General features: G+C 51.3%; 4 protein-coding genes and 1 pseudogene across 6 annotated transcripts; all 5 read left to right on the top strand.

Moving 5' to 3' along the window:
• Window positions 1-511: 511 nt before the first annotated feature.
• LOC120713540 (BTB/POZ and MATH domain-containing protein 1-like) lies at window positions 512-1318 on the top strand. Its single transcript, XM_039999477.1, has one exon. It carries the CDS (start codon window positions 512-514, stop codon window positions 1316-1318), a length of 807 nt encoding a protein of 268 aa, XP_039855411.1.
• A 1725-nt stretch (window positions 1319-3043) lies between these two features.
• On the top strand, window positions 3044-4100 carry LOC120639261 (BTB/POZ and MATH domain-containing protein 1-like). Its single transcript, XM_039915234.1, has one exon. The coding sequence runs from the start codon at window positions 3146-3148 to the stop codon at window positions 3914-3916; it is 771 nt and encodes a 256-aa protein (XP_039771168.1). The 5' UTR covers window positions 3044-3145; the 3' UTR covers window positions 3917-4100.
• A 10823-nt stretch (window positions 4101-14923) lies between these two features.
• Window positions 14924-16275, top strand: LOC120639260 (annotated as a pseudogene).
• A 1326-nt stretch (window positions 16276-17601) lies between these two features.
• On the top strand, window positions 17602-18114 carry LOC120713538. The gene has a single exon (XM_039999476.1). It carries the CDS (start codon window positions 17602-17604, stop codon window positions 18112-18114), a length of 513 nt encoding a protein of 170 aa, XP_039855410.1.
• Window positions 18115-22405: 4291 nt separating this feature from the next.
• On the top strand, window positions 22406-23968 carry LOC120712906 (BTB/POZ and MATH domain-containing protein 1-like). 3 transcript variants are annotated; one of them, XM_039998837.1, is made up of 2 exons: window positions 22406-22621; window positions 22714-23968. In XM_039998837.1, exon 2 carries the CDS (start codon window positions 22736-22738, stop codon window positions 23723-23725), a length of 990 nt encoding a protein of 329 aa, XP_039854771.1. In that variant the 5' UTR covers window positions 22406-22621; window positions 22714-22735; the 3' UTR covers window positions 23726-23968. The 3 variants fall into 3 exon arrangements, with proteins under 3 accessions (XP_039854771.1, XP_039854769.1, XP_039854770.1); XM_039998835.1 differs by having other exon boundaries at window positions 22410-22621; window positions 22717-23968; XM_039998836.1 differs by having other exon boundaries at window positions 22414-22616; window positions 22717-23968.
• Window positions 23969-25712: the final 1744 nt, after the last annotated feature.

Below are 25712 nucleotides of genomic sequence, written 5' to 3'. Positions count from 1 at the left end.
TTTTTTCTACATTGCTCAAGTCACTAGCAGTACAAATATGACTTAAATCTAAGAAATATGGTTAATGAATTTAAATGATTAAATATGGCAAAGAGAATTGGAAAAATACCAGATGTTAACATCACGGTCCATACACAATAAGTGTATTCCTGAAAAATTTGAGAGTACTAATTTCACATTTTTATTAATAGTTTGCCGTGTGCTACGGCCAAGACTCACGGCAAACAAGAAAAACACACGGTAAAAGTGTCTGTTTGCCGAGTGCCAAGGGGCGGCACACGGCAAACTTTTTTCTCGTTATGTGTTTCAAATGTTTGCCGAGTGTTTAAATTTTGCCTTGGGTTTAATCCGTAAGCACACGGCAAATGTGGGATAGGTGTAACGGGATTGAAAAATTTACCGTGTGTTTTAAATTTGCCGTGTGTCTTTTTAAACTACACACGGCAAACACACATTTTACCGTGCGCCCTAAGTTTGCCGTGTGCCCGACATTAGACACACGTCAAATATTATGGCGCACGGCAAATGTGATATTTCCCGTAGTGTGAGCAGGTCCAGCAGCGTCAGCGCCATTTTCGAGGTGAGTCTGATGGATAAGGACGGGAAACCAGTTGTGATTGCCGCAAACCGGAGGCGATGTGGAACGGGCAGCACCAGCGGAACCCGTCTGGTTGACGAACACGTCAAGGATGGGCAGATCAGGTTTCTATGCACCATCAGGGTGTCGCGTGATGGCAGCTCTAGTATTCCGGCGCCGCCTTCGGACATCGTCAAACATCTCGGCGAGCTCCTGGACACAGAGGACGGGACAGACGTGTCGTTCGCCGTCGGCGGCGAGACGTTCCACGCGCACCGGGCCCTGCTCGCCGCACGGTCGCCGGTCTTCAAAGCCGAGCTCCTCGGTTCCATGGCCGAGGCCACAATGCCGTCCATCACTCTGCGTGACATCGCCCCTGCAACCTTCAGAGCCATGCTCCGGTTCATGTACACCGACGCCCTGCCCGGAGACGACGGCGAGCTTGGTGGGGACTCTCCACGGGAGATGTTCGAGCGTCTGCTTGCCGCAGCCGACCGGTATGCGTTGGACCGGCTGAAGCTTCTCTGCGCCCAGAAGCTGTGGGAGGATGTGTCGGTGGATACAGTTGCGGATACGCTAGCCTGCGCTGAAATGTACAGCTGCCCGGAGTTGAAGCACAAGTGCAATGGCTTCTTTGCTGTGGAGAACTTCAAGAAAGCTGTGTTGACGGAGGGTTTTGTGAGGTTGGTGCAGCAGTTCCCAGCCATTATCTTTGAGCTGAGAGATGGTGCTGGGACATGAAGGCATGAAGCAGTGAGAAGCTGAGCTAGCGAAGTATGGCGTTTAGATACTTTTAGTGCTGTCTGCAATCTCATTGTACATTCTGATCAAGCATGTTTGCTATTGGGAAAAATTATGCCTTCTTGTTTATGCTCTAAGTGCAAATGTGCGGAGATTGCCACTTAGCTCAACAGCAAATGTGTGGAGATTACTAATAGTTGCTATGTATTATTCTACTGTATCTTTGTTTAAGTTTCTTTATCTGTTCCCTTGGTCATGTCCACTCACCGTACCTGAAGATGGGTTAAACTTGAAGGGTTTTGAGATGTTCAATTCTGCTTGCTACTCCCTACTAATTAGCTATATGTAAACCTGAAGGTTTTTGTGATGTTTAATTTTGCTTGCTACTTATTAATATATGTAATCTTAGTTGCATGGATGCTATCTATCCCATCCATAGAACTGTTGGTATGCCCCAATTATGTTTGGATTACTTTTAAGTGAAGTGCTAGCTAGCTATTCGATTCGCTTAGTAATAACTTGAATGTATGATACCCCTCGCCCCCTCCCTCCTTGGTGTGCCTGCCTAATGTGACCCCATGTGCATGAATTTGCTGGTCGTTTGCTTTATAGGCAAGGATTCAAGGTTTGTATCTTTTTCGAACCTCAGCAGCATTATGGTATTTCTCAGGTTGGTTGTACAGTACAATGTTTGTTTTCCCTGCCCAGTTCTTGTCGTGGAAAACCCTGATGCAGGCAGGCAATTGTGTTTGCAACCACCTGACTGCGATCAGTTGCAATGGAAGCGTTTTCCCACATCATATTCAGATTAGCAGGTTCCCTTGTATCGCAGTTTCCTTTCATCTGACATGATACACATACACTGCAGCTGCAGGGAGAAGCACTGAAGCAGCAACAATGTTGGACAGAGATTTTTTTTCTCTAGACACCCGGAGGTTTTTTTATTATTATTCACTTTAAGGCCGTTCGAGAGAGTTTCCTGCTACGGAGTGCAGGAATTTTGGGCCTCAAAGTGGACTGGGCTGGCTCCAACTCCACCTCACGACGGGCCTGTTTGGGCCACACCGGCCCACCGCATACACATGGGCTAGCTCCCAAGCGCGCAGGGCCTGGGCCACGCACGCATCTGGCCCGCACCCACGACGGTTCGGTACCCAACTCCGTCTCCGACTCCGACTCCGACTCCGACCGCCGCCGCCGCCAGGCTCGAGACAAAACGAACCCTAGCGAGCCGGCCGGGGATGGCGGGAGTTGGCGACGAGGCAGGCGGATCGCTACTGGAACAGCTGTTCCCAGGAGGAGGGTGGGGAGTCAAGCGGCGCCTCGTGTTCGCCCACGAGCACTCGCGGATCCCAGACGCAGACGACAGTGAGCTCTCTTCCTTCTCTTCTTCGTCGGTTCAAGATTAATTAACGTTCTTCAGCTTTCGAATCGATCGATGTCTCGTTCAGAGATCGACCGGATAATAATTCCGCGATGATTAATTTGTCGTCGTCAAATTTATTTACTCTATCTCAATTCTCAATTACTCAGTGATCGGCATCAAACGCCCGCGCAAGGCAGCGCGGGCGCAGACCACCATGATGGATTCCGCCTCGGCTGTCCTCGAGTTCAAAGTAAACAACGAGCAGACCAAGCACCTCGCCGCCGGCGAGGCCGTCCACTCCGACGCCTTCCCCGCCGGCGGGCACATGTGGCGGGTAAACTACTACCCGCGTGGGGGTAGAGGAGGCTAACGATGGCAGCCACGGCGGCCACGTCTCCATCTTCCTCGAGCTCCTGAGCGATTCCAGAGGCGCCGTCAGGGCAACCTTCGAGGCCTGGCTGATGGACAAGGCCGGCGAGCCGTCGCTGAACCTTGCGAGGAGGATCGGGGTTCACGTGTTCCACGCGGGGAACAGGAAGCTCGGGTGGCCTCAGTTCCTGAGGCAAGCCGACCTGGCCAAAGTTTACCTGAATGACGAGGGGCACATCACGTTCGTGTGCACGGTCATGGTGCTACGCCGAAACCCTATCCCGGCGCCGTGCTCCGACATCAGAGAGCATCTAGGCAGCTTGCTGAATCGCGGAGACGGGTCCGACGTGTCGTTCGTCGTCGCCGGCGAGACGTTCCGTGCTCACCGGGCGGTGCTCGCCGCCCGGTCGCCGGTTTTCAGAGTGGAGCTCCACGGTTCCATGGCCGAGGCCGCGACGCCGTCGATCACCCAGCAGGACATCACCCCCGCGACATTCAGAGCCATGCTTCGGTTCATGTACACGGATGCCTTTCCCGGAGACGACGAGCTTGGGGAGTCTCCCTCTGAGACGGTGCAGCATCTGCTGGCCGCAGCTGACCGGTACGCACTGGAGCGACTGAAGCTCATGTGTGCGCAGAAGCTCTGGGAAAACGTGTCGGCTGAGACCGTCGTCGATGCTTTAGCTTGTGCTGACATGTACAGCTGCCCAGAGTTGAAGGACGGGTGCATTGGTTTTCTTGTGGAGGAGAAAATCTTCAGGAAGGTCGTCTTAACCGAGGGTTTTCTGAACTTATGGCAGAAGTTCCCATCTACTATAGCTGAAGTGCGAGAGCGGATTGTGGGACACGATGATGACGATTGACGTAGTAGCTTAGTGCAAGACATCGTAGCGTATATAGTTCAGGCTATCTGATTTTATCCAAGCACATCTCAAGTGTTTTTTTTTGGCAAACTAATGAGAGCTAGAATTTTTTGATCGCCTTCTTTTTTTTTGTCCTGTATTGGCCATTAAGTGCTGGTATATATGAGTAGACGTTTTTGTGCTTTTTGTTTCTTTGTTATTTGGTTATTGTGAAGCCTTTGAAAAAGATGCTTTTCTACTATTAACTATATATCATTTTGATTTTTTTAGATTATGAAAAATTCAGACCTTGACCATTCGCGAGTGAATGACTACAGCCAAAAGGGTTACAAGAGCTCTTAGTCTCTAGACCTCGAACGAGGAATTTCACAAATACAAGAAAAAAAAGCTATAAAACAACGAAAGAAACCTAAAAGACTACGCTTCAAACTTCTTCTTCGTTCCGCTTCAATCTTTCAATGCACTCACATGTACCAAATCATCACATCACTCGCCTAATTACAAGTTTGATATCCGGATAGTCTGTTGCTTGCCTTCTCACATAAACCTCCGTCTGACGCAAGGGTAGGAGGACATGTCAGCATCGCCTCCAGCTAGTGCTGCAAGCGTCATCTTTCGACGCAGCCCCACGCCACATAGACAGTCTACGTGGTGCGCTACAAGCAGCCAGGCCGGCGCCGCCCAACTGCCGCCGGAGGTCGAGTTGGGTCTCAAGAGACGACGCCTCCGAGGAGGGAACGACGCTAATGACGCCGCCATCGCTCGTCCAGGCATGGATAAGGTTTTCACTCAGAGAACCCCCATGCAGTAGGGATAGAACTCAAGATGACGCCCCTAATGTGGGAATGACGTCCTAGGACGCCGCCGCCATCGGCACCAGCAAGGTCGCCAGAAATGGCTTTCGCCAAAGCATCCCACAGTACGTACTCAGCCCCGGCAAGCAACTGCCCGGCGGCGGCGGGTGGGCGCCGCCCGAGTCACCTCCGAGAGAGGAGACAACGCGGGAGGACGTGGTCGAGCCAGCCGCGGCAGGGCGCCCACTGCATCCACACCAGGTCGCCCCCCGTGTCGAGCGTGAGCGCCATGGGCCGCATCGGCGCGCCCATGGCTAGGCACACCAGGGACTCTCCTCACGAAGCCGCCGCCGAGCTCGACGCGCACCCCGCACGCTTGCCGCCGCCGCAACCCTCTGCAGCAGGCTGCAGGAGGATGCGCCGCCGCACCCAGGCCCCCGCACCCAGGCCGTCGCCGCCGCGCCCCGCCGTGCTAAGGCCGCAGCAAGCACCGCCACCACGCCCAGTCCGCCGTTGCCGCGTCCCACTGCGCCGAGGCTCAGAGAGAGCAGATCCGGACGCGAGGGCGCAGATCTGGCCGCACGTGAGGTGGATCTGTGAAGCGTCCCCACATAAGTAGAGACTAAATGTGATACAAATATCAGTCCCAGGAGGTTGATAACACATTTATTCAACAGATGGTTCAGTCACCGTACAAACCTCCGAGGAGGCGGATACTCGATACAAACGATAATAAGTAGTAAAACAGCTACGGTGAAACACCAAAGCACGACCCAGACGGTTTCCAGCTCGGGCTCAGAGTAATGTGCTAGCAGAAGCATCTTGCAAAGGGCCAACACCACAGGCAAGGTTGGGTGCGGACGCAACCTCTACTAAACGTCTTCAACAACAAAGTCCGGATCTTCTTCTGAAGAAAAACCACAAATATATATCGGGTGAGTACAAAAGTACTCAACAAGTCCAACCCCATCCACGGAGGGGGATAACACAGATATGCACAGGATAATTCAAGGATAAGGCTGAGGTTTAATTTGCGGAAAACTAATTTTCATGCATGGGTTATTTTGAAAGAAAAGGATTTTCAAAGCAATTATTTTGTACCGAGTAACTCGTATGGTTGATCCACGCAGGATCCAAATTTATAAATTGTTACCGGGCTCCTCATCCGCCGTAGCACACGGCACAGCTGCCAGACACTTTTCCAAAACAACTCATGCCAACCCATCCATTCCCAAAAGAAGTACTAGTTGTGTGACCAAACTGTAACTCGCTCAATCCCATGAGCATGGCTATTCGAATAGTTTTTAAACTCTGCCCATGTGTGCAACTTTACCTACAAGTGGGGTACCGCAACACGATCACTATAGTATCGGTGCAGATCCCAACAAAGCCATTACCCACCTTAGCTAGACCTGAATAGCCAACACGGACTCCGCCAAAGGGCCATTGACCTATCACTGAGGTTTAACCAGGGCATAAGTCACCACGATCTTATTCCTTCTCCTTGATCACCCGTTGCTCTCAGCTCTCCTGATGGCTATCAGACTAACTAGTGGGGTTTATGCTAAGCTGTTGCCACACACAACGGTCGAGTGGTTTACATGATAGTCGAGTTAGGCAAGATGACACATCAACTCGGTCCTTAGTTGCGACAAGATGGATATCCCCCAATATTACTCAACCACGCCGGTATGAGCACACCTTTTGGCAATTCACACAAGAATGCCATCCATCTCATCTAAGTACATCCTTCTTTTAGTTTCCAAAAATTCCACATTTTCCCTTACCACACACTCACACATTTTTCCATTTATAAAACAAGTTGTACCATATTCGTTGTGTTGTAATTTAAGCACAAGGTCCTAAACATTCTAGCAGCGATTAACATCCAAATAGAATAAATCATATTTCGACATTAATTTAGGTGGTCAAGGAATGGTTATAAAAAATCAAGGGGTGGCTATCCAACCATATTTTCAGCAGTAAAAGCATATGCAATTTTCTAAAACAGGCCAATAGGTTGTGTTTATAAAACTGGGTCGAAATATGCAATCAAAGGATGAGATTGAACTTGCCGTCTTCAAAGCCTTCTGAGAGTTCTTGATCGCGGTACGGTTCCTCAGCCTCCGGCTCGTGGTACTGCTCGGCGAACTCCTCGACGAGTTCTCCCTCGTTCACACTGGTATCTATGACGCACACAAACAAACACACAATAAATAAAAAGAAATAAATGTTTTATCGTTGAGCTCGAATCGGAGAAGGTTAAGATATGGAGATAGGAATAATATTTTCGGGAGATTTTCTAATGACATGGCTGAAAATATATCAGAAATGACATGGTAAAGTTTCGGGGTGATTGGAGGATTTCTGGCGCATAAAATGATAGGTCGAAGAGGGGTTTAGGGGTTAAACCGGGGTTCAAGGGCCTCTTGGTAAATAGTTTTGGGATGGCAGGGGCTTGTTTAGTATTTTTGGAAATATGAGGGTTACTCTAGAAAATGGCAAGGATCTATCTATAAATATTTTTGTATGGTGGAGGGTTGATTTGGAATAATTAAAGATGAGGGGGGTTTATTTGGAAAAAGGGTATAAAGGGGAAGGGCTCTTAAATGAAAAGGAGAGAGGGGAGGGGGGGGTTTTGGGCAAAATGCCCTTCTTTTTCCTCCCTCCCGTGGAAAGCAGAGGAAGGGGCGGGGGGCGTATGGCGGTGCCGATTCCCGGCGCCCTGGGGTACGGCGGCGAGCGGGGCTAGGGGGAAAACAATGAGGGGAGCGAGGGCATTCTATTGCCCCTCTCACCTTGGGCTGGGATGGAGCGAGGAGGCACACCCACGGGGGCCTGCGGCGGCGGGCGGAGGCTTGCGTGGCGGCGGCGCTGCAGGCTAGGGGAGGAGGCGAGCGGTGGTGGGCGAGTTCGTAGTGGCCGAGGGCTGCGCGAGGAGCCTATTTATAGGAAGGGTAAGGTGGTGGAAGAGGGAGGCGCGGTGGTGGCCGGCTGGCGAGCTCGGCGAGGCGCCTTTAATGGCGTGGGGGCAGCTCCGGCTGCTTGCGAGCGTCACGGAGTGGCGTGAGCGTCGGCGCGCAGGGATGGTCAATGGAGCGTAGCTGGAGGACGGTTCGGGCAGGGCGAGCGGCGCTGTGTTGAACGACGGGCGGCGCGGCGAGCATCCGGGCACATGGAGCGTGTGGGGGCGGCCGGGAGCAGGGGCGTGCGCGTGCGCGTGACCAGGGAGCAGGAGGAAAGAAGAAAGGAGAAGGAAAGGAGGAGGGAGAAAAGAAAAGAAGAAAAAGAAAAAGGGAAAAAAGAGAAGAAAAAGAAGAGAGAGAGGAAAAAGAGAGAGAGTGGCGGTCGGCGAGATTCATGGCGACGGTCGGGAGCATGCGACGGCTTCGGCTGAACGCGACGCACGCGGAACGAGGAGAATAGAGAGATGAGACGGTGACTGGTGCGGGTGTCGGGACGGCGGATCGCCGGGGAGGATTTTGGGAGATTAGGAGCTCGGACGGGAAGGGGGTTTAGAATAATTGAGCTCAACGATGAAAATTATTTTGAAAATTATTTTTAGCGCGTGATTTATCTTGGTGAATTTTTTTGGGATGTTACAATCTGCCATGGACAAGCCAGCCAAAGAAAGGGCGAGAGGAAGAAAAATTGAGAATGAGATCGGGCGGAGCCCCGCTGCCGCCTTTCTTGCGGCCATGTGGGCTTCCGGCAGCCACTCGGGCGGCGGCGAGACGGGGAGCAAGCATGGGAGGTGGCGGCAGCGCTCGGGAGGGGGTTCCACCCGTGCCGCCCTTGGGGAGCGACGCATATATCGTTTCGATACACGGCCTATTGTGCGCTTGTTTGAAGAAGTGTCATTTGTAGTAATGCCCTGAGTGATCTACGGCGGACAGTACCCTGAGTAACTTGTACGCCTCTTACTAATTAAGTACTAGCTGGACGTGCATCACTTTTTGCAGCTTGTTAGGCTAATCACAATCGTTATTAGTATCATGTACTATGTCAATTAATTAGATGCCACTTACGATTTTTTTATGCAGATGCAGCAAAGAGTTAAATATGTCATGTCATGAATCTGGGTTTGTGTTTGCTGTGCTACTATAAACTACCTATCTGTAACATTAATCTATATGGATGCTATCCGACCTATTCAAGCACGTAGCATGGTTAAAGTACTCTTGTTATCGCACCGATTCTATGCCATTTGCAGAGTCTCCTTGATCTTCTATTCGAAACCTCTGGCAAGTGGCAACTGAATCCATCGATCATGCATGGTACCCTTGACTTTGGTTTGGTCCTTGATCTGCTAATTTGCAAGGCAACTTCATAAGCCTCTTTTTGTATTATGTTTCCATAATTCCATATCTGGGAATTGTTAACTTGCTTTGTGGCAGGAATTTCTTGATAACCAGCGTAGTAGGTGAAAAGGTTATCTGAATTCAGAATGGAGGCTATATTGTTTTTCAGAGAATCCCCCCCTCCCCACTCTTCGCTGCCGGCTTTTGGGCACAACAAAAACGAAAACATTATTCGTCTTATTAAATTATTGTTACTTTGGTTTGGAGAGGGAGCAAAACCTGATGATAGGCAAACTGATGATAGCTCTAAGCTCCTGCGTCTGCTTACCACAAACTACCATTCGAATTTGCCTAGAGATTTTTCAGCAGCCAGTGCCTGCGCGCTCCCACCACACCAAGGCGGATTCAAGTTGCAGACTAGTACCTGGGCCTCCATTTCGGCCCGTCTACTCAAGGCCCACATTGGATGCCGCCCAGCGGCGGCTTTTTTATTTTTATATTTTTTAAAAACATTTTTTTACAAAAATATATTTTCGGTTTCACATTTTACAGTTTTATACCCCTACCGCCCGGCGGGGGTGGTAGAGACCTACATGTAAATAAATATAATTTTTTTGTGTGGAGGCCCCTGGCGGGAGCCTGCCGGGCGGCAGGCACCTGCCGGGCGGCAGGCACCTGCCGCCCGGTGGAGGGGCGGCAGGCAGCCCGGTAGGGGGCGGCAGGCTCCCCCCCCAAATATAGAAGCTGAGTCCCTTTCCTCGCACCCTCATTTTCTGTCCACGAGATCCAGAGAGGGGAGAGGGAGAGAGGAGGGGTGAGGGAGGTAATTCCACCGGTGAAGCCCTGTCGGATTTTGAATCCGAACCGCAGGTAACCAATATTTCTCAACTATTATAGACTTGTTTCTAAAATAATTATGAATTAGAATAGATTTAGTTTTTGGATAGTGAAATATAAAATAGTAAACTTAGAATGACAGTACATTATTGCTATTGCAGCATAAGGCAATGGCTGCCTCCAATTCTGTTGGATTTTTATGGACCGAAGAAAAATCTAGTATAATTCTTGAGATCATGACACATCTTGTAATCAGTAAGAAGTTGGATCCATTAGCGGATGGTACGATAGAGATGGTGTTGTCCAAATTAGTAGAGTTTAAAGATTTCACATTGTTTCGAGGTATTACAACGCAAGATGTAAAGAGACACCTGCTAGAACGCCATAAGATGTATATGAGGGTATGTAAACTAGCTAATCATCCTAATGTTATTGGTTTCGTACAAAGTACTTCTACGATATGGATGCGGTTAGAGGTGTATGAGATGCACATTAAGGTAACTATCATTCGGATCTAATATCTATAGTCATTTGTAATCCATATTCCGTAAATTTCAAAATTATTGTGTAATTATATGCAAGGATTACCCCGAGGACACAGAGGTGATTAACAAATCAATACCAATTTTTCATAAATTGGTATGTATGTTCGGTGGACTCATGCCGCAAACAAGATGAAGGAGGCGTGGAAGATCTTCGGGTGATAGTACTTGGCCTCCGCAATCACATAGAACCGGAGGTTCGTCAAGTCAAACTGCACCACCTCCAGCACCAAGTTCTGTTAACTAGGATGACGACCTAGATGACTTCATGCCCCCAAACCATGGCCTCCAAGACCTGATGTTCCTCCCCTGTACATGAAAGTAGAACCATAAAAGAGAGAAAGGGAAAGTCAAGAGGTTCATCAAGTCAAGCTGCACCCCCTCCAGCACCAAGTTCTGTTAACTGGGATGACGACCTAGATGACTTCATGCCCCCCGAACTATGGCCTCCAAGAAATGACATGATGTGTATCATATGGTGTTATGGTGTTGATCGATCTAGATTGTGAAGTAAATTATGACGGGGCGGCAGGCCTCCTCTACCTTTAATTGCAATACTTATATGTTTGCTATGTTTGATTGCAATGATTATATTTTTTTGGAACCATGAACCTCGTGTGGCTCCATGACTCGGTCAAGTAGAGCTGGCGTTCAGTATTGTTTGATTTGTTTAATTGGTGCTTGTGCTAAAGGTAGCCACAAACCATGTGTCCAAGCATTTGGGGCTGACCAATTTGATACAATGAACGAAATTTAAATTGAACGTTAAACAAGATAACACATAAGATATTACATTGAAGGTTTCACTCATTACAACCAAATTCTTCACACAAGCTTCAAACATACGAGGTATGTTGTCATATGATGCTTCATAAGAATCAAATCTCATATCAAATATTTTTTGTTTAGCCCGCCAAACCTTTGCATAGCTGATCACATACTGGAAATTCTGTTCAATGTCCCTAATTATCAATGCATGCTCGTAATCCATTTTGTCAAGAATCACCCATACATCTTCTTAGCCACGAAAGTTGATGTGATATTACGATGATGTCCCACAACACCTGTCAATCTACAAATATGTGGTGTAACAATTGAACATTCCAAGTGTGTCTTGAACTTTCCCTTGTAGGCATGCACTCACCATGTACAGTCTCTATCTGCACACCTCACCTCGTATTCTTTGCTGCTAGACTTCGGTACTCTGAATTCCTTCATCAGAGATACAGCCCAGAGCTTCACAGCATCATTCACATCCTCAATGGTACGATACTTTGCCCCTTGTACAACCTCATTCACTCTGTATTCAAACTCCGAACTCCTAATATCTTGTACCACTAGATTCCCAAAACCCTCTTCACGCCATTCACCTAGCACTAGGAAGCGCTCATCGTCCTCATCGTCCGATGAGTCCCCACATTGCTTCATTATTCGCGCATCCTGGTCTTCTTTCTCCATGTCCTCCACAATTCCAGGTATCTGCTCGCCTTCATCTGCTAAACCTTGTGGTTCTGGTTCTGGAGCTTGCAAGTTGTCTTCTTCTTTATACTCTTCCATCTCTTCATTCCAGTCAGATGTGTGTGTTGAACCTTCACCTAAATCACCGGCCTTCTGGTGAATCTGAATTACCATTGCGAGAGGCCACCCACATTCAAGAGCTGCGTGCATGTAATGTTGCCATTCTTCCGTACTACTTATATGCGTCAACTCCCAGAAATCCCCATTAATTTCCCAGGAAGTCAAGGTATGAACCGTAATCAAATGAGTCTTTGGATTCACATTGAACTTCTTGTGAAGACATTTCTGTATGGACTCAAAACTCCTCTCTAGGGTTTTATCTAGACTGCACTGTCTTCTTTCCAATGCTGATAGATTTACTCCATAGGAATCATGAGTAATTCCATAGAAGTCACCGTAATGAACTTGAAACGCCACCTTGCTCGACATATCTGGCCATCCAAAGACTTTATTTTAATTAATCCAGAAACATGGTATGGCTTCAATTATAGCCACTAATCCGAACCCTAAGTGCTTGCAATAATAAAAAATACTAATCATAGAATTAAAACATACAAAAAAATTTCAATGAAAAAGTTGAGAAATATTGGTTATCTGCGGTTCGTATCCAAAATCCGGCAGGGCTTCGCCGGTGGAATTACCTCCCTCACCCCTCCTCTCCCCCTCTCTGGATTTCGTGGGCAGAAAATGAGAGTGCGAGGGAAGGGGCTCAGCTTTTATATTTAGGGGGGAGCCTGCCGCCCCCCTGAAGGGCGGGCAGGCGGGCTGCCTGCCGCCCCTCCACCGGGAGTGCATCCGCGCCGAAAAAAATACTGTAGCGACGGGAGTATAGTCCCAGACTGTAAGTTGAGAGAGGGATGAGCCAGCTTAAATACCAGGCCCAGGGTAGTTGAATAACTCCGGTTGCAACTTTTTGCGCGAAGCGAGGACGAAAGCACAAGAGAGTTATTTAGCAGGTGTGATTTACTCAACGTGCAGAGTAGATCTTAGCCGTTACCCGGGTCGGGTCGTTACAGTGGTATCAGAGCCGACTCTCGCGGTTTCACGCCACATACGGGCATAAGTACGCGGGCATGAGCACGGGCGCGTGGTCGCAGATGCCACCGGCATGTGGGCGGGCACGTGTGGGCACAGATGCGCGGGCATCGGGATGCGCCGGCACTGGACGCACGGACGTGGCACAGGGACCGTTGGCACTGGACGCACGGACGTGGTACATGGGACCGTTAGCACTAGACGTATGGGACGTGGCCAAGACAGGAGATCCTGGTGGTATTTAAGTTGGTTCGATGATTCGACGGCGTCGAATCCTAAAGGGTGGGTGATTGTAACAGAACGGGCCAGATGGGCCGGGGCGAATCCCCGGTACTGTAGCTCGGCTACTGTAGCGCCGAAAAAATACTGTAGCGACAGGAGTATAGTCCCAGACTGGAAGTTGAGAGAGGGACAAGCCAGCTTAAATACCAGGCCCAGGGTAGTTGAATAACTCCGGTTGCAACTTTTTGCGCGAAGCGATGACGAAAGCGCAAGAGAGTTATTTAGCAGGTGTGATTTACTCAACGTGCAGAGTAGATCTTAGCCGTTACCCGAGTCGGGTCGTTACAGATCTCCTTCAGCATGTCTTCACTCATGCAGTATTGACAAGGTTCAGTAAGCAGAACCCTCAGTCTCCCAATCACTCTTGACAAAAGCTGGGCCACATCATGCATCCAACCCTCAAAACCAATCAGTGCCGTAAGACAGAAATGCAGTCAACATCTTCAAATCCAACTCTTCTCTTTTCTTTTTCTTTTTTTATGTAAATAGTTCCTTCGCCAAATTCAACATGCAAATCAACTTTCACCTGTATATTGAATGGATATGCAACTAACTATGGCTTTCAATTTAGCCATATTATAATTTCCTTTTTACACCTAGAAAAACATATAATGGCCAAGGATGCTTATTAGGTTCCTCTTGATACAAAGATACGCAGCTCTCCCGCGTGTTCGAGAAAAAAAAAGGATGCTTATTAGGAGACCATTTCGACATCCAGAATGACAAGCAAAAGAACGGAAGAAATAATTCAAACTAATTATACACTACTAGTAGGCCTTTTGGCACGGAGAAAATATGAAAAGGCACAACAAATTTGTCCAAAAAGGACAAACTTGGCCACGCTACATGTAAAAGAAACAGATTACCTGTGTTCCCCTCCACAGTAGATATAATCCTCCTTGTAAGTTCTGACAGAGTTACCTTCATCAATTCATTCCAAATAAAAGCTGCTGCTCCTAGCCAGCGTCTGCTTTATTTGTTGATTGTTCAGCGACAGTTTGAGCTCCTATACGATTTTTTCATGGCAATGTGTTTCACATGCCTTAAAGAGCAACATGAAGTGGTAATGCAGTTTGAGTTCAGATGTTGGCCGGGAGAGAGAGAGGGAGAGAGACTAGAGAGGAAAAATGAAAATGCCATGCCTGTACGGCTGTACCTGGTGATGGGCCACATGTCGCGCCCGCGCTTTTCTGGGCTGCTCTCCCCCGGCCCGACGAATGATGGGCCACAGCACGTGCGACGGAGCACACACACACTCGGAGTCGGAGCTTGCTTACGTCACTAGGCCGCGGCGGACGGCGGCCAACGTCTCCCTCTTCAGAACCAAAACCGCGAGCGCGAAACGTGCCCTAGGCGAGAACGCCGAGGCGGCGATCGGCGGCGGGGGCGGGCGGAGGCAGAGGCTTGCCGCGCGGATTTCCGGGGGACTTCACGAGGAGCCATCAGCTCACCCAGGCGACGGCCGGCTAAGGGAGACGGCACGGCAGGCTGGCTGGAGCAACCTCCGAGCCCTAACCATCTCCGCACCACCACCACCACCACCTCTTTTGGGATTATGAGTATGCTCTTGTGCTTTTCTTCCGGCATTTTCTTAGGATTAGGGTTTTCTTAGCTTGTGAATCCTTTTAGATGGATGTTTGCTTTGCTTGCAAATCGGTGTTCATTCGTGGAAAATCGTTCTAGGTGCAATTAGCGTTCCAAGATGCTGGGCCCTGGTTTTCTCGAGTTCAAACTTGACTATTCGGAAAAGAAGAACCTCCCCATCGGGCAATACGTCAGCTCCGAGAGCTTCCGTGCCGGGGGGCACCTCTGGAAGATTATATGCTACCCGCGCGGGGACACAAGCGAGTACAAATTGTACAATGGCCGGTTCGTTTCGATCCTTGTCAAGCTCGTCTCCAGATCTGAAAATGTCAAGGCAATCTTTGATGGGTTCCTGCTAAACAGAGATGGCACGCCATCTTGGAACGTAGCAAAGAGGATTCTTCATGCTTTCCAGCCGGAAGGCGTATTGGGGTCGTCTTGGCTTGTTAAGGGAAGCGATCTTCAGTACTACATGACTGATGGTTTGGCCAGATTTATCTGCGGGGTCATCGTTGTTGCAGAGGATCCCACGCCCATATCCATGCCGCCGCCACCCGACATAGGGATCCACCTCGGCCGCTTGCTGGATTGCGCCATTGGTTCAGATGTCTCGTTCATTGTGGATGGCGAGCAGTTCCCTGCTCACCGTGCGGTGCTCGCTGCCCGCTCACCGGTCTTCGCAGCAGAGCTATTCGGCTCAATGGCAGACGCCACAATGCCGTCTATCACGGTGCAAGACATCGAGCCTGCAGCATTCAAAGCTATGCTTCGGTTCATGTACACCGATTCCTTTCCTGCAGACAGTGAGCTCGGAGACTCTCCCATTGATATGCTGCAGCATCTACTTGCAGCGGCTGACCGGTTTGCTCTGGACCGGCTGAAGCTCATTTTGTTCTCTGAAATTATTGGAAAGTATCTCGGTGGACACAGTTGGATCTATTCTAGTTTGCGCCGAGACATACAACTGTCCAGAGCTAAAGAGCAAGTGCCTGGATTTCTTTGCTGTGGGGAAAAATTTCAACGAGGCGGCATTCACAGATGGTTTTGTGATTTTGCTACAGAAATTTCCATCCCTTGCTGCTGAGCTGAGGAAGAGGGTTGTGATATAACATGCAAAAAGTAAACATCAACCTTTAGAGTTCAAGTGTGCGACCATAGATTTAGTGTGGTGTCCCTTTCAAGCATGCTGGAGCTGGACTAGTAGTTGTTAGATTTTGAAGTACTTAATTGGTGATGAACAGAGCACCTGTTCTTGCAGTGCCTGATGAAGTTGCTGCCAAGTGCATCTGTCACACAACTCATGTAAATATAGAGAGGTTTGAGGTTATGTTATATTAGTATTCTAAGCGTCTTTAGTTATGGTGTAACATAATCTAACTTTTATCCTTTGGGCATGGATATATCCAGTCCTGAAGTAGGGTGTCCGTGAAGGTAGCTTTCAAGTTTACCTTTTTGCAGTAATGATATTTTTTGAACTATATGCCGGATAAAACTTCTCTTATTAGTTATTACCATGGATATAATTAGTGGCACCTAGATGTAGATAAAACTTCTTACCCATGGAAATCTGCTTATTCTTTGTGCTATGCTGCTCTCCATGTGCCTCTTGGATCCACACATTGTGGATTAATTTCCACACATGGTGGAAATTAACTTTAAAATAAAGAGCAGAATAATCTATACGGGGTTCTGGCAACCGTGCACAGTTTTTCCCCATTTGTTCTAAACGAATGTAGGCGAGCAGATTGGGTAGCCATCGTGTAATAAAGCTTCAGTAACTTTCTTGATACCATACAACCATGAGACTTGTATAATTAGATATATTTATCTCATCAAACATGTTGGCGTGTTGGGAATGGTAGGATGCAAAGGGTGCATGAATTAGCTAATTATGAAATTTACTTCAGAGATGTTCCTGGTTACGGCTTTTTCTGTCCTGATGAAATCAACTCGTGGAACTTTTCTTCGATGGTCTTTGATTCGTGCACATTAGAAAGTACAGATCCATGTCAACAATGTGTATTTCCGTTGCAGCTCTGTAGTTAGAATCAGCAGTGCAAGATGTGCCATGCTAGAACAGGAGAGCAGTGTGTTTTGAAATTATGGTGAACTCGTGATGGCTACCTGACGAACTTCATTCCTGCCAATTTAACTGAAAGAGCAGCTTGTGATTTGCTCTTCGATCCATACGTCATGATGTAGCTGTGCATTGAGTTTAGGACTTGTGCGATGCGATATCCAAGCATCCTCTGTTCTCCACTGTGGAAATGAAAGCTCGTGCGAACAGAGGACTGCTCGTTTCTTTTCAGCAGTTCGGAAGTCAGTCAGAACTTTTCATTTAAAAAAAAAAGAAGTCAGTCAGAACAAGCGAAATTTGGCTCAGATATGTCTGCATTTTGCTTATTGGCATACCATAGTACCGTATCGTCTAGAATTTCTAGACTTACACATTGAATTTTACTTCTTGATTCACTCGAGAACAGAAATTTCAAATTGCTAAATCCTAGGACTTCGTGTGTGTGTGTGTGTTTCTGAGAAGTTTTTATCTGTAGCTGAAAGAATATCATTATCCTTTATGGGCCACAAGCTACCCAGGCCCACGAGTGAGGCGGGTTGGATCTATCCTCGGTAGGCCGTGGTGGCCGTGGCCCGGCACCAAATCTCTATCTCTAAAACAACATTCCGGTGTCATTCCCCAGCCTCTCATCGCGCCACGTCACCCGAAAAAAATCGGCCGTCCGATCGGGCCATCGAACGGCCACCATGCGCCGCCGCGCCTCCTGCCGGCCGCCATGCGCCGGCCGCCGCCGCGGCGCCGCGCGCAGCCCTCGCCCGTGCCTAGAGAGAGCGGCGAGGGACGGAGGGAGGGGAGGGCCGTAGGGCAGCACGGCGCCGCGCGCAGCCCTCGCCTTGGCGCCGCCGCGCCTCCGCCTCTGAATACGGTCGGCTACCCCCCGTCGCGGCTCCGCCTCCACGCCCGCACCTCGCCTCGACGCCGCCAGGCCGCGCCTCCGCCTCCACGCCAGGGAGCTCGATCCGCACAGGGCCCCTGCTCCTCCGCCGCCGCAAGGCCCCGCGCTGGATCGAGCTCGAGCATGAACGCGCTCTGTTGGGCCGGATTGGAGGCGACGACGACGTGGAGGAGGCCGGATATGCTGGACGGCGCGGAGGAGGTCGGATGTGCAGAGGCCATGGCCGAGGGCGCGGAGTGCCACGACCACCTCCGCCTCCGGCCTCGCGGCTCCGCATCCCAGCGCGGGCAGCCCCGCCACGACCCCGACCCTCCGCCTCCACCTCCGAGCTGAAGAAGAAGAGAGAGAGAGAAGCCAAGCAAACAGGGAGGACTGGAGGGAAACGGCAAGTCACCCGTCGCCCCCGTCCCCCCACCTCGGCCCCCGCCTCCCATGCTCTCTACCCTCGCCGCCGCCGGAGCTGTCCGCCGGAAGCCCGGCGAGCAGCGAGGAGGGCGGCGGCGGGGCCATCAGATCGACCCCTCCCTCCTCCAATTCCTTTCCTCCTTCCCCTCCTCTCTCCTTGTTTCTGCACCGTGAGCACGGCCGGCGGCGAGATCCACGTCGGAGTTCACCGGATCCGCTCGGATGGCGACCGGATCTGCGTACTCCCGATGTTTCCCGGCCGTTCCCGCTCGTCGGCTTCCTCTGCCGCGGTCGGCGCGACTGCGGCGGTCTGGGTGCGGCCACGGCGCCTGTTGCGGCCGGGGCGCCGGCGGGACGCGGCTTCGGCGGCCTGGGCGTGACAATGGCGACTGCTGCGGCCTGGCCGCGGGTGGGGCGTGGCGGCGGCGCCTACTGCGGCCTGGCCGCGGGCCTGGCCCCCCTCCCTCTCTCGGTGGTTGGTCCGCCCATGGCGGCGGCGGCGGCGGCTGCCCTCCGCGCATTGCGGTCGGATCCACCTCGCGGGCGGTGATCCGCGCCCTCGATGGCTAGATCCGCGCCCTCAACGGCCGGAGCTGCTCTCCCAGTGCCTCGGCGCGGTGGGATGCGGTGTCAGCGGCAGCATGGGCGCGGAGGGTCGCGACAGCGGCGGTCTAGGCGCGGCCGCGGCACCTGCTGCGGTCGGGGTGCCGGCGGGACGCGGCTTCGGCGGCCTGGGCGCGGCGGCGACCTGTCGGCGGCGTCGGCAGCGTCCCCCGCGACTACGGGCACCTGGGCTGTGGCGGCTGCGGCCGGGGCGGCCGGTGGGGTGCGGCTTCGGAGGCTACCTTTCACCGGCCTCGCGAAACTGGATCCTCACTGTGACGCCTCCGGTTGCCGACCGCGGCAGCCGGATCCGGCGTCCCCTTCACCGGATCGGGCTTCCCCCGGGCCGGATCTGGGCTCCCTCGACGGATTTGTCCGAGGGGACGACCCTCCACTCGCTGGGCTCCTCCCTCGTCGGGTTTGCGGCGGCCGGCGGTGCCCCCCTGCCGGGCGCGGCCCTCCCTCGCTGGGGCTCGCGGCTACCGGTGGCGGCCGTCGCCTGCCCCTCGCTGTGTGACGGCCGTCGGCTCTAGGTTGGAAAGGGGTGGTGGCGAAAGCCTTTGATCCGCTTGCGGACCGATGACGACGACGCCCTCGGGCACCGTTTACCTTCTTGAAGGCGTTATCTTTCCGCCCTTTTCCTCCCTCTCCAGCTTGCCTTCCAGGTGAAAACCTAGACCATGTTGGTTGGACGACGACGACGCTTGTGGCGTCGTTTTCTTCCTGGAGGCGTTGTCTTGGAAGCTTTGCTGGTGGCGGTCATCTGCTCTCCTCGGAGAGTTTCTTCTTCTGCGCCTGCCTTCACTTCATTTCATCTGCATCGTTCGGGTCGCACTTGGTCGTCGGATTCTCTTCGCAGGCGGATGCTTTGCCGCCGTTCCGGTCTGGCGGATGCTTTGCCGCCGTCGTCACGTTGGTTTAAGTTTGCTTCGGGCGGATGCTTTGCCGTCGTGGTTGGTTGATAGGGTGGATGCTTTGCCACCTTTGTTAGGTCGTAGACCTTGGCACCCTGGACGTTGTGGTTTTTGCTTGCAGGTTAGAGGAGTGGGTCGTGCCTTTTGTTTTCTCTGTGTTGTTTTGCTGCTGTTCGTGTTGTCGTTGTGTTTCTTGGTTTGTGTGTACGTTTTTTCAGTGTTTTTTTTTTATTTTTAGTTCTTTGTGCTCTTGTGCTGGTCAAGCTCTGTTTGGTCATATCAAAATTTATGTCTGTAATTACTTTTTTTTAATGAAAAATATGCTCAGTCATGGTCGCGAAAGAGAGACCGATCGAGAGAGACGGGGAGACAGTGAGAGACAGAGGAGAGAGAGACAGAGAGACGAGAGACAGACCGAGAGGGAAAGGATAAGGATCGAGGGTTTTTTTTGGCCTGTCCTCTCATAATTGCAGTCGCGACTGGAAACCTCTAGAAATTAAGCAGCAGCCTTCGCTGACGCAAATACATTTTATTTCCTATGTGACCACTTGTATTTTCACAGTACTATCTATCTTGTCTCCATGTGAAGCCTACATATTTAAATTTTCACGACAACTCTTAAATTTGATACTTAGTAGATAATTAGTATTTCCAATCGTTCAAATACATACATTGACAAGTTATTCACTGGCTAACCCAATCTGGAGCGGTGAACCTTTGATAATTGCTCAAGAATCCCAGGTTAAAGAATTTGTCAAACTCGTTATGCTTTACAGTTGACCTGACTGTAGAGAGAACCTTTGATAGTTGGCGCAGGAGTCCCGTCGCCGCCTGCTGCTCGCCGCCGCGCCCCTCCACCACCGGCCTCGTGCGCCGCCAGGAGAGCGCAGGGGAGTGGGGAGCGCCCCCACGAGTCGGCCGCCGCCGCGCGCCACCTGGGCGGGCCGCTGCCGCCCGGGTGCCGCGAGCCCTCGCCCGCCACCGGCCCGAGCTCCTGCCGCCTGGTTCCGGCCAGGGTTAACCGAACCGTCGGTAACCGGTCCGGTTTGACCGGTTCCGGTTCGGTCCGGTATGAAACCGGTCAAAATTCAAAATTTAAATTTGAATTCAAAAAAATGAAAAAATCCCAAAAAATTCCTAAAAATATTTCAAGGTGCAAAGAATCTAATGGTGTCAAATTTTCTCAAAAATTCATTCATTTAGTATGGTTTGCGGAATTTATAAGTTAAATAAAAAAGCGTGCATATGAAAGTATACAAATACAATGTAAAAGTAGTATAAAAAGGGTTGGAGGGTTCATTTAGACTAAAATATGTTATACAAATATTTATTTAGTATACTTTGTGGGCATTTGAATTTAAACCAAAAAAAGAAAAAAAAATTGAATTTGACCGGTTACCAGTCAAACCGGCCGGTTACCATCTAACCGACCGGTATACCGGTCGGAACCGGTTGAACGTGGAAGTTTGAATTCAAATTTGAATTCCACCTATTCCGACCGGTAACCGGCCAAACCGGACCGGTATACCGGAACCGGAGGCCGGCGGTTACCGGTCACCGGTCGGGATTAAAAACCCTAGTTCCGGCTCGCTGGCGCCGGATCCGACCGCCACAGGAGAGAGATGGAGGAGAGGAGTCCGCCGACAGAGAGAGAATAGAGAGCTGCTGCTGCCTGGAACGAGATCCGCTGCAGTTGAGTGCCCTGCAGTGGTGTCCCTGACACGTGGGCCCCACACATGCAGGCCCACCTGTCAGTGGCCCAACTGCAGGCTGCCGAACTGCAGCGGATCCCTTTCCCTGCTGCCTCGTGGCCTTTTGTCCACGACAGAGAGGGAGTGAGTGAGAGACGTGAGACAGAGAGAGAAAGGTGAATTAATGCTGCACACACCGACAGAGACAGAAAATGGGAGAGGTGCCGTGTGCATGCATGTGTGTTTGCTGTGTCCACCGAGAGAGAACTGATACTCTGCTTGTTGGCTTGCTTAGGAAATGGATTAGCACAAGGTTCGCGGTGCAAGGAAGCACAAGAAAGCACAAGTCCGGCTGAGGTGCACTTCTTTATCCTTGCTTGGTTTGGTAGCCCGTGTTAACTAGCCTGTGCCTTGCTTGGTTTGGTAGCCCGTGTTAACTAGCCTGTGCCTCTGATGGTGCACTGACTCAATATCCACGAATCATGGACTTGGCAGATAGTGCTCGGCGTAGGAGTCCCGCCGTCGCCTGCTGCTCGCCGCCACGCCCCTCCGCCGCCCGCCTCGTGCGCCGCCGGCCGTTCTCAGCTCCACCGCCAGGATGGCGTAGGGGAGTGGGGACTGGGGAGTGCCGGGAGGGAGAAGAATCGAGCCGTGGGGGGAGAGAGAAAATGGGAGGGAGGGAGGAGGATGTCGGTGGGGGTAGCGAGTAAAAAAAACAGATCCGATATCCGATGGCCAAAAAAGTGATTAGCCTACGACACACGTTTAAAAATCTCATGCATGTATAGAATAAAAACACAAATCTTATATGTTAATGCTATACAGTTGTTTCACTACATAAGTTATTCAACCTACTAACAGTAATTACAGCAATAACCTGCGGCAAAAAAAAGATAACAAATTGACCAATTAGTCTCACATACATTACAATCTTAAAAAATATATTTTATCAATCTAATTATATTATTCTTCTCTGTATCAAATAAAATTTCATATAATACAAATAAAAGATAAAATCAGGCCACGCGCAGAAGGCTGCGCGGCCTTCCTAGTGGAGGAACGAGCCGCAGGCGACGAGCGGCGGCGAGCCGGCGGCGCCGGTGCGAAGAGGCGACGAACGGCGGCCGGTGGTGAGGGCGAGCAGGAGGAGTCTTTGGTGCGCTCAGCGGAGGCACGGGGCGAAGAGGCTCCTCCGCTCACCGCCGCCTCCACCGCCATTCCGGTAATGTGAGTAACCCCGTGCGCGCTTCTTCAGCTTCCTTGAGATTCGCGGTCGTTCTAGCTCGCGAATCGGGGTGTAAAGTTTACATCAATCGTAGCAGGAAGCAGTTGGAGGCCAAGATGTCGGGCGCTGGTTTTCTCGAGTTGAAGCTTCACTATGCAGATCCGAAGACGATAGATCTCGTCGTCGGGGATGCCGTCAGCTCGGAGGTTATCTCCGCCGGGGGCTACCTCTGGAAGATTAACTGCTACCCGCGTGGATACCGGGAGGAGGACAGGGGCCAGTACGTCTCTATGTACCTCGAGCTCATCAGCGATTCCATAGCCGTCAAGACCATCTGTCAAGTTTTTCTGCAGGGGAGGGGTGGTGAACCATCCTTCTCCCATGAAAAGAAGCTAGTGAAGGTTTACTCTGACTCTGAAGACTCCAACTGCTGGGGTTGGAATCAGTTCCTGAAGCGAAGCGTTCTGGAGTCAACCTACCTCTCCAACGGATGGGTCACGTTTCTGTGTAGTATCATAGTTCTTGGTGATGAAACCATTATCGTGCCACCTTCCAACATAGGGAGTGATCTGAGCCTCCTGCTTGACAGAAAAGTCGGTACCGATGTTTCGTTCATCGTTAAAGGGGAGACAATCCAGGCTCACCGTGCTATTCTCGCTGCTCGCTCACAAGTGTTTCAAGCCGAGCTCTTTGGTTCCATGGCAGATTCCAAATCGGCGTCCATCACGCTGCAAGACATTGAGCCTGCAACCTTTAAAGCTATGCTTGGGTTCATGTACACAGATGAGTTGCCTGAAGATGATGAGTTTGGGGACGCGTTCATTGAGATCATGCAGCATCTGCTTGCTGCGGCTGATCGATATGCAATTGATCGACTGAAGTTTATCTGTGCTCGTAAGCTGTGGGATAACATCTCTGAAGATACATTTGCTCAAATTTTAGTTTGCGCTGAGACTTACAACTGCCCAGTGTTGAAGAGCAGGTGTTTTGACTACTTTGCAACGGACAACAACCTGAAAAATATAATTTTCACGGATGGTTTCCTGTGGCTGTTACAGGAATTTCGACCGCTTGCTGCTGAGCTGAAGGCGAGGGTTGGGATGTAACATCCTTAAAGAATCATGTAGTGGCGTTGAACCATAGTGTCAGTGTGTAATATTGGAAAGCTGGCGAGTGTTATCTAGTAGCCGTATTATGCTCGACTGTGGCTTAAGCTTCCAAGATGTTGACTTCTGCCATTATTATAGACTGACTAATGCAGCCTTAGGTTCCTCAATGCTGTAGGATATATATTAAGTATGTTAGAATATCAACTGCTTATGGTATCAAATTTCTGCATCTTTACACTCCATATAACCTTCTGTAGTTTCGTTACTTTATTCTTTCAATGAAACCTGAAGCCGAACAGTACTTCATCTGAAAATAAGGTTCCTTGGTCTGAATTCTGAAAAGATTCTTCAGACTCAAACTCTAAGGACCTTGTTTGTTTCAGCATCTCTGAATGGGTGAAATTCGGCTGTGGTACGTTTGCTGTGCTCATTGGCAAAATTTGCTAGCTACTTGTGGTAATATAATCGTGGGTCCGTAATGTGTTTCTTGGGAAAAAGGATGCAGATGAAGCTTTGCTTGCTTAAGGAAACAGCCTATTCCTAATTCCTTTCTTCTGCTTTATGTGCCTCTTCCTTTCATACATCGTGATGCATGTGATTTCTAGTAGAAGAGGCCTCTGTGTATTACTTTTTTTACGCCTCCATATGAATGTACTTTTTGGGTGAACAAAATTACATCAAGACTAATAAAGAGGACATGTTTTCCTTATTCTAAAAAAGGAAAAGGGAAGTTCCTTCGTATCAAGGGCTATGGGTTTTTTTACTGCGACCCGCGCAATGTCAGCCTTACTACATGGCTGTTTGTCAGGCCTCCGGCTCCTCCAAAAACAGCTCCAGCTCCAGCTTCTCTGTTGGAGTGGCTTTTTTGGTGGAGCTGAAGCCATTTTGGAAAACGTTTGGCAAAACAGCTTCACCTGTTGAATTGATGTCGCAAAATATCAAAATTACCCTTATATATGTTCTTTTTACTTTTTTTCTTCTTTTTTCCTTCTTATTTTTTCTCTCCTCTCCTCCTTATCCATTCCCGCGAGCTCCCCCCGCCCGACCCGTCTCCTCCTCGCCGCCCTCTCCGCCGCGCCGGCCGCCTCGGGCCCCGCCGGCGCGAGCTCCCTCCGCCGCCGCCCCTCTCCACCGCGCCGCTCTTCTCCACGCCGCCGGCCGCCTCGAGCCCCGTCGCCGCGAGCTCCTTCCGCCGGCGCCGCATCTCCCGGGCCTCCTCCCTCCGCCGCCGCCGCGCCTCTCCCGGGCCTCCTCCCTCCTCCGCCGCCGCCGGGCCTCTTCCTCCCCGCGGTCCGCAGCCGGGCCTCCTCCTCCTCCGCCGCCACCGGGCCTCTTCCTCCCCGCGGTCCGCAGCCGGGCCTCCTCCTCCTCCCCACGGTCCGCCGGCGGCCGGCCACCTGCTCCTCGCGCTGCCCCTGCGACCGCCGCCGGCAGGCCACCCGGGGGCAGGGCTGGGAAACAGAGGAGCCGCGCGGAGCGCGATGCTGAGTTTACAGTTGCCCGTAAGTTTCCTTCCTCCCGGTCGATTTTTTCCATCGCAGCACATGGTGGGCCCCACTGTGCTAACATATCTTCTCTCCCCTGCAGCGCATATCCCACTCCGTGATCCCCCCTCCTTCTCACCCGCTCCCTTCCTCCTCTCTCTCATTTTCTCTTTCTCCTTCTGGATCCAGGGGAGGCGAGCGCTCACTGCTGGGGAGCGCTGCACCCCCAGGCGAGCGGCGCGGCGGCGGCGGCGGCGCCAGGGAGCGAGCGGCGCGGCGAGCTCCGCGCCCCAGGGTGAGCGGTGCAGCGGCGGTGGCCCGACGGCGGCGCTGGGGAGGCGGCGGGGAAGCACGGCGGGGCGGGGCGGGTCGGCGGCGGCGGTTAGGCGCGGCGTGGCGGCTCCGGCGGCGGGGAGGCGGCGGGGCGGGCCGGCGGCGGCGGGGAGGCGCGGCGTGGCGGCTCCGGCGGCGGGGAGGTGGCGGGGCGGGCCGGCTGCAGC

The sequence above is a fragment of the Panicum virgatum genome, chromosome 6K (genome assembly GCF_016808335.1).
Source record: "Panicum virgatum strain AP13 chromosome 6K, P.virgatum_v5, whole genome shotgun sequence".
In the NCBI taxonomy this organism is placed as follows: Eukaryota; Viridiplantae; Streptophyta; class Magnoliopsida; order Poales; family Poaceae; genus Panicum; species Panicum virgatum.
The sequence above is the reverse complement of the archived record's forward strand: the minus strand, read 5'-3'. Positions and strand labels throughout refer to the sequence as shown.

Excerpts from the sequence above, each read along its gene's own strand:
- LOC120713538 (XM_039999476.1), top strand. The coding sequence starts at position 17,602 with ATGCGCCGGCCGCCGCCGCGGCGCCGCGCGCAGCCCTCGCCCGTGCCT.
- LOC120639261 (XM_039915234.1), top strand. The coding sequence starts at position 3,146 with ATGGACAAGGCCGGCGAGCCGTCGCTGAACCTTGCGAGGAGGATCGGG.
- LOC120713540 (XM_039999477.1), top strand. The coding sequence starts at position 512 with ATGGCGCACGGCAAATGTGATATTTCCCGTAGTGTGAGCAGGTCCAGC.